This window comes from Corvus brachyrhynchos, unplaced genomic scaffold, assembly GCF_000691975.1.
Source record: "Corvus brachyrhynchos isolate BGI_N302 unplaced genomic scaffold, ASM69197v1 scaffold91, whole genome shotgun sequence".
NCBI lineage: Eukaryota > Metazoa > Chordata > Aves > Passeriformes > Corvidae > Corvus > Corvus brachyrhynchos.
Genome location: NW_008236442.1, coordinates 3,200,416 through 3,213,423, shown reverse-complemented (window position 1 = coordinate 3,213,423; position 13,008 = coordinate 3,200,416). Strand labels below are relative to the sequence as shown.

Below are 13,008 nucleotides of genomic sequence, written 5' to 3'. Positions count from 1 at the left end.
TGAAAGTTGAAAGGGGAAAAAATGGAAAGTTGTATTTACCAGCTCATTGATCAAATATTGAGTTATAAAATTTACAGATATATGATCCTGTTGTTTAATGACTAAATTGATCCTAACTTAAATTAAGTGATTTACCCTTTATATGATACAGACTATGATTAATTAAAAAGTGCTTTATCAAGGGGCAAAACATTTAAGATAAATCAAGCATTTAGTTGTTTTCATGGGTAAACTACTGAATTAATAAAGATCTTTGATTAGGATTTCTAATACAGATATGAGATTTTTTGACTTTTGCTTATCATGTGTAATACAACTAAAATACTTTCTAAAACCATGTCACATAACTGTGCAACTGTTCTGGAATGTTCATTTAAAATGCAGTGAAATGTTTAGAATGAAAGAAGAGAGCAGCAGCCTTTCATCTCTTAAAGAGGAGTTTGCTCAGCGAATTGCAGATGCTGAGAAGAAGCTCCAACTAGCCTGCAAAGAGAGAGATGCAGCTAAAAAGGTAATTTGGCTTTTTTTTGTGAAATTAGTATTTATTATTTTATGACACAATTGGATTTCTTGAGGAAAATCAATAAAAATTAAGCTAGGGAAAAGCATGAGGCTGAGAGGTGCTATCATGTGCTGTTAGTAACCAGCACGAGCTGTTTCCAGCCATCCGGGCAGCTCGCTGTTCACAGCTGTGTTCTTGCAGCCATGCTGTGAACCAGCTTAGGGAACTCATTTAAGTTGGTCTGCTTTGGGGAAAAAAAGAGATTTAATGTGTGCTCTCATTCAACTTGTACTAAATATGTATTTGCATTGGTGAGGGACAATGGCCTGGGGATGTGAGGAGGGGGTGAAGAATGGGAATGGCTTCTTTAGACGATTAATGGGTAGGAAAATTAAGGGCTGATGACAGATTGATTTGGAATGAGCAAAGAAATCTACAGCAGCAAAGTTTATGAGGTTTAAATGTTCTTGATGTGGTGTCACAGTGTTTCATTTCTCTACCTTAATGCAAAAAGGAAACTCAAATCTGTAACTGGAAAACAAATATTTTTCAGCTGTTTATCCCTGTGTTGACACAGCAGTGCGTTGAACTAGTAAACTTATCCAGTATCTATGTGAGAATAGGACTGGTTGGTTCTTCTCTGTTGAAGAAGTTTCAAGAAAATTAAATGGATGGGGCAGTTGGAACAAATTGTACAGAGGATTTACAGAGTCTCAATCCTTGGAGGTTTTAAAAACTTGATGCAGTAAGGCTCTGAGCAATCTGTTCTGATCAGATAATCTCCAGAGTTCCCTTCCAACCTAAATTGTTTTCCAAGCAAAGTAAGAGAGGAAAGGCAGAAGAAAAAGGTGCTCAGTGTAATTCTGCATTTTTCCCTACGTGTATTTTAATAAACAGTCTTAAGTATTCTATCCTATTATTTAGGAAGTAAAGACTGTTAAAGAAGAATTGGCTACTAGACTTAATTCCAATGAAACTGCTGAATTACTGAAAGAAAAAGAAGAGCAAATCAAAGGATTAATGGAGGAAGGTGAGAATTAACTTTTTTTTTTTTAGTGTACCGGTATTGCATACAAGCCTTCTTTATGTGGGCAAAAGTGCTAAATTTGAAGCATGTTGGATGTTTCTGAACTTCTGAAGCATTTAGTGAGTAGCAAAGAGCAACAGGAGGGGTCAGGCAGGGACAGATGGCTGGAGAGGTGCTTCCTGCAAGATGCATTAAAAGGTGCTGAGAGATAAAACCAGCACGTGTGGAGCAACACTCTGTGTTCCATTCAGAAGAAATCTGATGAGGGCATTGCTCATGGCATTTTTGCAGTGTCTCCTTTAATACTTTTCAGTTTTGGAAGTAAAATATAGTTTCTAAACAAACATGCCGTTTAATTTTTTTTTCTAACACGATGAGCTCACTTGCTTTATTTTCAAAGCCTTTTATGTCCTATCCTATCCTATCTCACTGTAGCTCAGTGTAGCAAGGGTATCTCAGGATAAGATAGATTTAAACTTAAGAACTTGCATGAAAAAACATTGTAAGAATAAGTATTTCCATATTTGCTGGAGTATTTTTTTCATGGGACTAAAGGGCAAGGAGAGGTGCTTCCTGCAAGGTGAATAGAGAGAATCTGTAGAATATCACCTATATGCACTGGCTTTATGTTCAATTTCTTCACAGGAGAAAAGCTTTCCAAACAGCAGCTGCACAATTCCAACATTATTAAGAAATTAAGAGCCAAAGAGAAAGAGAGAGAAAATATTAACACAAAACAGAGCAAAAAGATTAAGGAATTTGAAGAGGAATTGCAGCATTTAAAACAGGTGAGATATTTGGGGTTTTTGTTGGTTTTGTTTTTTTTTTTTTTAAGCTCTTTATATTAGCTGCAAAGTTCCCTTTTGGGAGGGCTCTTGATAGATTGACTTTTTTTTTTTTTTTTTTTTTTTTTTTAATTTTCTGGAGAGTTCTCTATTTCATAGAATCCCAGAATGGTTTGGGTTGGAAGGGACCCTAAAGCTCATCTTGTTCCACCCCCTGCCATGGGCAGGGACACCTTCCACTATCCCAGGTTGCTCCAAGCCCCATCCAACCTGGCCTTGGACACTTCCAGGGATGGGGTAGCTCTCTGAGCAGCCTGTGCCAGGACCTTGCCATTTCACATTATTGGAGCACTGAGTTGTGATTTATATGTGTATTCCCTGTAAAATTGCAGTGAGGGATCTTTTCAGCTGCTTGTTTGCACTTGCACTCCTGTTACCATGTGAGCTGGAAAACCTGTACCACCAAAATTCGAGCAGTTAGTGATTGAACCAAGACCTTACAAATTTCAGATGTGGTATGTGGAGTTGTGTGAAACTGTGGTGAAGAGCAGCTCCCTCCTCTGGGGAAGGCAGGGAAGCAAAACCCTTCTCTTCTTGCCAAGTGTTAGATGGGTTTTAGTCACTTCGTGTGAGTTCATCCCAAACTGGTTGCCATTGTTGTCACTGTCCTCAGAGAGTGTTGTCAGCCCCATGTCCTGGGGTTTGTTTCATGTTTCTTATTTGCATGGACAGGTGCTTGATGGCAAGGAAGACCTTGAGAAGCAGCATCGAGACAGCATTAAACAACTGAACAGTGTTGTGGAGAGACAAGAAAAGGACCTTGCTAAACTTCAGGCAGAAGTGGAAGAGCTTGAAGAAAGGAACAGGAGTGTGCAGGCAGCACTCGACAGTGCATACAAGTAAGCAAAGCAATCACACCTTCAGATTGTGGCTCTTTCTTCTGCAATGCTTGTGAAATATTTAAAATAACAAAGTTATTTGCCAAGCTGCTGTTGGCATTGTATAAATTGTAAATGCATTGGGTTTTTTGTTTGTTTTTTCCTCCCCAGGGAACTTGCAGATCTTCATAAAGCTAATGCTACGAAGGACAGTGAGGCTCAGGAAGCAGCCCTAAGTCGGGAAATGAAGGCAAAGGAAGAGCTTGGGTTAGCACTGGAAAAGGCCCAGGATGAGGCTCGGCAGCAACAAGAAGCTTTGGCAATTCAGGTGGGTCTGAAATGCAGTCAATAAACTCTTTAATTCAACAGGTGACAGTGCTGAGGTGCTGTGTACACCTGACGTAATGAACCAGGTGGAGCTCATTTTTGTGTACTTAGCAAATACCCAGAGGATTTCTTTCCCATGGAACTTGTTAAGTATTGAGGGCTGGTTGTGCTAACCTTTAAAATACTAATTTTATTTAAAAGTACTTATAATTTTACTTGTCTAAATGAAATTACTTTGACAGGCTCTATTCTAAGTTTGTAGTACTCCTACCTCTTAGACAGAATTTTTAGTGATAAGGAAATCAGTGTAACTATTTGTGTACATGCAAAAATGAAGCCTTTACTTGTAAACAAAGTTATCCTGTCTAACACTGTTTGAAAATGGTGTAGGACTGTGGCAAGGAATAGGTGATGATATAACTTTTGGCAAGAGTTGAGTAATAATTTCTGGTTTATTTAGGTGGCAGACCTGAGACTGGCACTGCAACGTGCAGAGCAGCAGGCAGCAAGAAAAGAAGATTATTTACGGCAGGAAATTGGTGAACTACAACAGGTACTAAAATAAACAGATGATGCCAGCTTGTAACTGCAAGGAGGGCTTCTAAAAACCCAAAAATAAAATGGCATGAACAGCCTGAAAGAGAGGCTGTATTTTCCTGGTTACCTGCAGTGGTTATCCTTTACAGAAGAGCAATGAAAATATTAATGGAAGTGATTTTTTAATCACATAGTGGAAAAAAGTCATAATTTTTTATGATGCCTCTTAAATAGAATGCTGTCCTTTTTAAATATGAGACAAAATACAGGCATTAATTTTCTGATAGTCATCTAAAATTGATGGCAAGTACATTTTTGAATGACTCTTTGTCTGCTTCTTAAGAATATTTTTATTGTTCTTAAGGGCCAGAATATAGATCGTTGCCAGAATGTTTCAAATGATGTCCAGAGGTCTGGAATTTCTGGGCCCTTGCTCTGTTATGTATCTAAACATATTTAACTTCTCTCTTGGAATTTCACACTTTACTGTGAGTTTGAACCACATGAATGCTAGATTGTAAAGCAATCATTTTAGAAGGTAAAGCAGCTGCGATTTATTTAGATGAATTCTGTATTAATCTTCCAATCCATCACATGATTTTAATTATATTTAATTTGTGTTTTCAGAGACTCCAGGAAGCAGAGAGCAGGAACCAAGAACTGAGCCAAAGTGTCACCTCTGCTACACGGCCCCTTCTGCGGCAGATAGAGAACCTGCAGGCCACGCTGGGAGCACAGACCTCTGCATGGGAGAAGCTGGAAAAGAACCTTTCTGACAGGCTGAGTAAGATAGTTCGAGCTTTTACTGAACTGTGAAGCTCTGGGTGAAGATATGAGATACCTCAAGGTCAATACACAGTGCTTAACACTTGCCCAAAGTGCAGATGGTGGATCAGGAGAGATGAGCACCAAGTGCTTCCCTCCAAGGGAAGTGGTGTGGGGGGGTTTTGCCCAGGTTCTTGGACAGGTAATCCATTGATTCTCTTTAAAACACACTCTAACATAACATTGTAAGGTGGAGAGGTTCAGGTGTACGTGTCCTTACAGCATCTAAGGGCGTTGAGTATTCCAGTATGGAGCCTGGTGCTGAGATTCCAAATTGTAAAGTTTGGAGTCATTTCCTTACCTAACTGCATAGGTGATGATACATACATTGGTTGATACAGTTGTTTTAAATGAAAAATACATTAAAAGCCCAAAGGTGGACCCAAAGAAATTATTTCCTTTCTGGAGGCCATATGTAGTTGTATATTGCATTCTGAAAGAGTTTGAAATAGCCTCAGTTTCCATTGCTTTGATTCTCTGTGTGTGAAAAATATTTAATTTCCCTCACAAAAGAAATCAAGATATGATTTTTAAGAAATATTGGTTGCATATAAAAAAAAAAATCTCAAATTCAGTTTTGATGCATAAATAAATGGTCCATAGTATAGATGTTTGATCAAAAGAAGTTAAATTCCATGGTTTTTTTTACTATTAGGTGAGTCTCAAACTCTTCTAGCAGCAGCTGCTGAGAGAGAACGGGCTGCCACAGAAGAACTTCTTGCTAATAAAATTCAGATGTCTTCTTCTGAATCTCAGAATAGTCTTTTAAGGCAAGAAAATACCCGTCTCCAGGCTCAGCTGGAAGTGGAGAGAAACAAGTTGAAGAAAATGGAAAATGAAAAGAGCAGGTGAGTTCATTTTCGGTTGACAGCATTTCTTTGTAACTGTAGCAAAATGGAGTGTTAATATGGCTATGCAACATGTTTGCAGAATGTTACAAAATGTTAAGGATACTTTTTTTCATGCTGAAGATTGAAAGTGTTACATTCATAACATTTTGTAGCCTTGCAGCTATATTTGTTTTAAAAGCACCTGAATCTGCAGAGAATGGAACAGAGAATACTTATGTAGTGACTTTCTCTGCCTCTTTCCTTCCTCCATGTAGGTATGAGGTTGAGCTAGAAGGGCTCAAAGATGAGTATGCAAAAACCTTGGAAGATGCAAAGAAAGAAAAGGTATTGCCTAGTTCAGCTTTAATCTCTGTTATGGTTGGAATCTGAGCTGGCAGGAGGTTAACAGCTTGTATTTATCTTTGCAGACACTGCTGGCTACTCAGTTAGAAATGGAGAAGATGAAAGTTGAACAGGAGAGAAAAAAGGCAATTCTTGTGCAAGAAGCAGCAAAGGACAAGGTACCAAAACCTAATATTTCTAAGTCTTATTGATATTGTCTTTATTTAGTAGATATCTATACCTGAAAGTTTTAGTACCTGGCAGTGAAATAGGTGTTGTGTTAGACTCACTGAAATAAGTTTTAAATATTAGTCTATTTAACCTGTGAAGAGATAAAATATGGGTTGTTGTCTTAATCCTCTGTGTTCTTTGAGTGCTCTTAGGTAGTTTTTCTTCTGAAGCTACTTGTTTTCTTTGCTTAGACTACCAGCATTGCTTCCACTGAATTCCTGTTTTGTTTCACATGACTGTGTGTAATGTTCCACATGCTTTCCAGCTGAAGTCACAAGTCATAGAGCAATCCTCAGTAGTCATTAAATTCATTATCTCTAATTAGCAGTTAGTATTCAAGTAAAACAACTTCTGTTATTTGTTTCTTACTGTTTCCAGTTCTAAAATCTAACTGCTTTCCCCTTCAGAGGTTAGTATGCTTGTAGACACTGCCTGGAAAAAGGGGCCAGTCTGTTTTGAGGAGTTATCGGTAAATCATTAGCATGTGAGAAATCCTGGCATTTAATTCATACACTTTATTTAAAAAGAAGAAAAAGGCCTTAACATTGCTCATAACAGTCATTCTAAGAAGAGATATCTTCTGGGTGTGAGATACTCTTTCTGTCATACATTTGGGCATACAAAACTGCCTCTGAGTTCTCACTTGGATACTTGAAAGAGAACCTTTCTTGGTGTAATTTGCAGCTTTTGTCTTAATTTCCTGAAAGGTCTGAGATCTTGAAGATACGCTGTAAGTGTTAAAGCACAGAAATTGTTTGTTGTTGAGCTGTCACGTGTTTTAGTGATAGGACAAGTAAAAAATCTGTCATATAGTGTTCTGTAGTTGTTGGTGGAAAAAAGGAGGCTATTTATAGAATCTGGTTTTTAGCATGTTGTGAACATTTTTTCTTTTTCTAACTGTGATATTGGATGTCTTTGTTTGTTTTTAAGGACCGGAAGTCATTTACAGTTGAAACTGTATCAAGTACGCCGTCAATGTCCCGCTCCAGTTCCATAAGTGGGGTGGACATGGCAGGTCTTCAGACCTCTTTCCTCTCACAGGTAGGATAGATCACCTATAATGGCTTTTTTTTTCTTGACAGACCACTTACTTTCCTCCTCGAGAACTTTTTACTAACATAGAAAATGACTCTAAGAGCGTATATGCCTTAGACAAGGTAACGTCCTGTGCAGAAACATCTAAAACCTGTTTACAAGATACCTGTGACTGTAGAACATACAAGTGATTTATTTTGACTGCACTCCTGGTTTAGGATACACCCCTGCTCCCTAGGCAGCATCACTGACTGCTCCTTCCCTGTCAATCCAGTTCATGATGTCAGAGTTAAATGGCACCTGCATAAGAGTCAGAACTTGCCAGTAGGGAGCTATCCCAAATGTACCTATTCACCTTAAGCTTTTGTTTTGAAAACAAGCTTTAAGCATTGAAATGCTTGTCTAGCACAGTGTCATTTTAAATCTTAAATGATGTCATATTTAGGAGAGGGAAGATTCCAAAATGGACATGTTTTTCTCTTAATTTTCAGCTTCTCTAACCTTCTGTTTGTAGGATGATCCCCATGATCACTCGTTTGGACCAATAGCTTCCAGTGGGAGCAATCTCTATGATGCAATAAGGATGGGATCAGGTTCAAGTATAATTGAAAACCTTCAGTCACAGCTAAAACTAAGAGAAGGAGAGATTTCACATCTACAGGTATCTTTTCAGAAATCTTGGTCAGTGTTAAGATAATTCTGTGAACCAGCACAGCTGTGTGGGGATGAGCATGAGAAGGACTTGTTGCTTCCTTTTTTATTTTGGCAAGGACCTAACCAGAAAACTTACCTGTCTGAAAAGTAAAAAACCCAAGCTATTGAGATGTGAGGAGAAAGTGAGAGTGGATCTGAAATGTGCTGTTTCACAGTCTGGCTTAAGAATAAGGCTTAATTATTACTATGTATTTTGATATGGTGTTTTATAAATACAGTAAATTCTTTCCTTCTCCTACTTGTTATATGTGCTTACCTTAGCTGGAAATTGGAAACCTGGAGAAAACTCGATCAATAATGGCAGAAGAGCTGGTTAAATTAACAAATCAAAACGATGAACTTGAAGAAAAAGTGAAGGAAATACCCAAATTACGCACACAGTTAAAGGTAAGTGTATTTCTGATGTAAATCCATTGTGAAATGTAGATAATTGCATTTCTTTAGGAATAATCCTATCAGTTTAGGAATATATTCAAATCTATCTCTAAGCATAAGTGACTGAAGAACCTGGTTTTGGTTGTTTTTTTTTGTGTAGTAGCATCTAAAAATGCCCACTCCATTGTTAGGGAGTCACTTCAAAACACAGTTGTTGGAAACATGTGCTGTGCATAGGACTGTGTGCTAAATCAGGGAGAGACCATTTCTGTTTCTATCATCTAGGCACTTGTCTGGAGCTGGATTTTTTAGTAGAGGGAGTGTTGTGATAAATAGCATGGGTTTATGAGAGGTTGATGCAGAATCTGAATATGTGTCCAGTAGACATACAGGAAACAGGAGAAATAATTGAATCTTAATGTTTAACAATTGAAACTGAAATACTTGAAATTTTGGAATAATTTTTGACTACAGAACGTTCAATTTCCTCTTGAAACATTTCACAAATTGGTCATTCTTGTAGTAAAACAGTGTAGTCTTCTAACTGATTTTAATGCTTACAGCAATTGAACTTCAAGGTGCTTCAGTATGTCCTCTGAAGCCAGCACTAATTCTTTGCAGGATCTTTGGAATATCTTCCTTTAACATCTAGAATAGAAATCTAGCTGTATACAAAGCACAAAGTATTTTTGAAGAGTTTACTGTGTACTTCACTGTAGTCACACTTTGATAAAGTAATGCTGCACTTGTTTCCCCTGGTAGTGTAAAACTCTGTCCCAGCAGCAACTTGTTTGAAGTTGAAAAGCAGTGAGATAACAAACTGTGTCCTTGCAGGATTTGGATCAAAGGTACAACACAATTCTCCAGATGTATGGAGAGAAGGCAGAGGAGGCTGAGGAACTCCGACTGGATCTGGAAGATGTGAAAAACATGTACAAGACTCAGATAGATGAACTTTTAAAACAAAGACAAAATTAATTCCTCATGGAACTCCTAACGTTATATGGTGACAGACTGTAAAGATAATTGTTTATGTAAATGCTGAATTTAAATGTCTTGTAAAAAAAGCCTGTATTATAGAAGATGTGACTATATAATAGAGTTCATATGTTGACAGAAGAATCAATGCTTTAAGTGTTCTGTCTGTTCTGTCTGCAGTTAAATTATTTGTGCAATATTTAATTTTTTTTCTTCAGTCATCCCTTTATTTAAGTTTTTGCTAAATGGTGGGTCTTTTTACTTGTAAACAGCAGAAATGATGGTGGTTACCTCGTGAGATGGCACTGGAAGGCATGAGTAGTACTAAAGCAGGCCTTGATTCATAATCCTTGTAAACCTATGAAAAACACTTTAGAAGTCTTTTTTAAGTGTTCTTCATATGAGTTTTCTAAAATCTCTTCAGTTAATTTTTAATAGCAAAGTAGCAGGGGCTTGCTGGCTGAAGCATAACTGGTGGTTATTTTTATGACAGGAAAATCTTAGATTTGTACTTGCAACATCTGAACGTGTCAGGGTGATTATTCTTAGACAAATTAGATTAGTCTGACTACTTTACACTAAGTACTCTAAAGCAGAGTGTGAGGTTCAGATGAGACTTCAAATTACATCTTCATCTTGTATATTGCTTGTGTTCTCATGAGCAGTCTGGAGACAACAGCTCTGCTCGTAATTATGCGTTCAACTTCAAACACCAGAAATCGGAGCTATTAAAGATCTGTTCTAGATTTAGTAGCTGATTTTTTTAACAGTAGCTAAAACAGTTCAGAAGAATGCAGAAAACTGATTTTTTTAAAAATAAATTGCTGCAGATCTCATGGTTCCTTTTATATAAGTAGCAAGGGTTAGACTTCTTGCAAAATTGAACTGTGGCTTAATAATAGTTTTCAAGCAAGTCTCCAGTGGTTGCAGAGTATTTCTCATGCCATTCCTTAAGCGAGGTATTGGTCAAACAGCACTCACGTGACTTGGAGTTGAGCTGCATTTTTGGTAATGTCAGAGGAAATGTTTGAATTGGACCCTTGGGAGTGCTGAGAATCGCGGGAAGAAGCTTTCGTCTTCCTGGCATTCCAGAGAGCAAATATTTTGCTGCATCTCAGAACCTACTCGTGTGAAATGCTGGGCAGTTGAAATTCTTTGCTTATCACACCAGTGCCTCTGTTGGGAGAGGGTTTTTTTTCCCAGACCAGTGCACATTGTAATTTGGGAACTCTTTTCCTGCTTGGGTATTCGGTGGCCTGACAGACAAAAGATGTGAGGATGAGGAGTTGCTTCTGGAGAAATGCCTCTCGGTAATATGACTTTACTATGGGGGTTAAGGATTTATTCCTCACTGGGAGAACAGTTAGTCACTAAAGTTGCACAGGCAAGGGAATGTTCATGGAAAATGCTAGTCTAATTTGAGATTCAGGCAGTTACTCTGTGAAGATTTCATTAAAGCCATAGAGCAAGAACACTAAAATTTGTTATAACTCCCCATCTGTCATAGAAACTTTTAACTGCTTTAATAAAAATGCTTTTTTCGTTTCTTTTCTTTTTTTTTTTTTGTCATTGGGAGGTGGTAGGGAATTACCCTCTTGCCTTCATTTCAGTTTTGGAAACTATGGTGGTACGATTTTTCTTCTAAAAACTTGAGAATTTAACGCTTTGCTTTCATATTGAAGCATGGTTGGTTGCTCTAAGTTTCAGAAAAACCCCAAACCAATCAACCCTAAACAAAATTCAGTCCATATTAAAACACTTTGTGGAATTTTACTGATTTATTTTGTGTTAGAATTATGATGTGCAAAGATTAACTCAGCCTTTTCTTAAGAAAACAACTTTTTATGATGGTTAAAGATTAGGAATTCTGTTTAGCTTTTATCTACTACAGCAAATCAATAAATGGCTGGTTTTCACCATATCTTTTTGCAGTCTTGGTAGACAAATGCAGCAGTAAAAAAAAATAAATTATCCTTTGAACTTTTATTGGGATCTCTTGCTGCCAGTGCTTTTGAAGGTAACATTTCCTGTGTAATGTGAGCACATGCTCCAAAAGGACTGAGGCAGTTCTGAGTATGTCTTGGGCTATCTTGGGCTTTCAGGAAGAGCTTAGGTAAAAGGGAAATTTTAACATGCAATCAGCATTAACTGTTTTAGATGTAAAAATGCAAAAAGTATTAGATTTTTAAATTTTACTAAAGTAGATATAAATATTTGTATTGACTATTTTTGGATTCTGTATTCCATTGTAGTGCAACCTTTACTATCACCTGAGAATCAGATGGCCTTCTGTGTCTTAATCATCAAAGCCTTAGAAAACAAAGTGGCTGTTGGAAGGTAACATGGACTTTAAAGTATCCCGGTTTGCTCATCTTTGATGTAATTGTCTGCTTGTTTTGGAGAAACATTAATGTCTGCTTGGACACAATTCATTGCTCTTACTGAGATTGCCTAGAAGAGTAACATGCAAAATGAAATGAATTAGGTTAGGTTTCTAGTACTCACATTTGTCTAAATTTATTATTTTAGAACATTCCTTCTGAAAGCAACTAATTTAGCTCTCATTTTCACTGCATATGCAAGTATGAAGAAATGTTATTTAAAGGTTACTCGGTGTAGTATTCAGAGGGAACTGAATTGCTAATGGAAAGGCCTCTGTGGATCTAGGTGGGTTTGGATGAGGAATAGATTACTCTGGTACTCAATTCCTTTAGGAACTCAAGAGCCCATGTTCAAAATCCCATGTCAAAATCACATGAGAGAAGAGTTCTATTTTTTTTTCCCTGCTACAAGTTTGTTGTACATTATGTGCTTACATTTTACTAAGGGCTATAATGATCCTTAATATGAGGTGAAATGGTTATTACAGTGAAATTAAACCCTTTGGTTTCTAGTTGTAAAATATGTATAAACTGTAAAAAGCACGGGTTCAGGGTAAAATAAAATTTTCCGCTAACAGTGTGCTCTGGTTCTCTTTTAGAGAAAAGACTTAAAAATAGTTCTGGGGTGAGTGGGTGGGTGTGGACCTAGTGCTGTGAAAGGAAAATATTACTTAAGGTAGAAGATACCAGATGTAGTTGAAATTCAGAGTCACAGATGCCAGTTCAACTCTTGTGGTGCCGTGGGTACTTAGGTGCGAGGGGCTGGTTTATTTCTAAATGCACCGCAGTGATGGGGTTGTGGATAATGTGAAATGTAGAATAATCTGCTTTATTCAGGTAAGCGGTGTCCCTGCGGGATCAGCACATCTGCCGGCGCCTTCTGTTCCACGTTCTCCCGCAGGTTTCCTGGCTCGGGCTGAGCGTTTGTTCCTCGTTTTCCACCTGGGAACGAGGGGAGAAGAGGCCTGGGCTGTGGTGGAGGATTAAAAGCTCTTGAGTGTTGGCGCTTGTGCCTCCCTCGGCGTTCGTCACTGCGGGAATTGGGTCAAACCGGAGGAGGGTGCGGGGTGCCAGCCCAGGCAGGAGCGCTGCCGTGTGTCAAGGAGAGCCGGGCATCGATGAACCTCTGTCCTTGCGCCTGGGAGTGTTCGTGAGCGCGGCGGTCACGGGCCGGCCCCGGCCCCGCTGCTGCCGGCCGGGGCTCGGGGGGGGACGCCTGGAACAATGGGGTGCCGGAGCCT

General features: G+C 38.4%; 2 protein-coding genes across 3 annotated transcripts in view; both read left to right on the top strand.

Annotated features, from left to right (window-relative positions):
* Positions 1–12,347, top strand: part of TMF1 (TATA element modulatory factor 1) — a 15,133-nt gene extending 2,786 nt beyond the window's left edge. Inside the window, exons 3-17 of one of the 2 annotated variants that reach the window (XR_001866160.1) lie at positions 385–511; positions 1,427–1,532; positions 2,175–2,317; positions 3,047–3,213; positions 3,364–3,520; positions 3,980–4,072; positions 4,684–4,840; positions 5,537–5,729; positions 5,987–6,056; positions 6,140–6,232; positions 7,215–7,325; positions 7,834–7,980; positions 8,295–8,420; positions 9,243–10,696; positions 11,639–12,347. Coding sequence is in view for 1 of the 2 variants with exons in the window: in XM_017747212.1 (XP_017602701.1) it covers positions 385–511; positions 1,427–1,532; positions 2,175–2,317; positions 3,047–3,213; positions 3,364–3,520; positions 3,980–4,072; positions 4,684–4,840; positions 5,537–5,729; positions 5,987–6,056; positions 6,140–6,232; positions 7,215–7,325; positions 7,834–7,980; positions 8,295–8,420; positions 9,243–9,386 (1,834 nt within the window). In the remaining variant the exon portion in view is untranslated. Of the gene's footprint in view, positions 1–384; positions 512–1,426; positions 1,533–2,174; positions 2,318–3,046; positions 3,214–3,363; positions 3,521–3,979; positions 4,073–4,683; positions 4,841–5,536; positions 5,730–5,986; positions 6,057–6,139; positions 6,233–7,214; positions 7,326–7,833; positions 7,981–8,294; positions 8,421–9,242 lie in introns of both variants that reach the window. The other variant, XM_017747212.1, reaches the window with a different exon arrangement.
* EOGT (EGF domain specific O-linked N-acetylglucosamine transferase) overlaps positions 11,639–13,008 on the top strand; it is a 20,041-nt gene continuing 18,671 nt past the window's right edge. The window contains exon 1 of the mRNA XM_008643595.2: positions 11,639–11,723. The gene's annotated coding sequence lies outside the window, so the exon portion shown is untranslated. The remainder of the gene's footprint in view (positions 11,724–13,008) is intronic.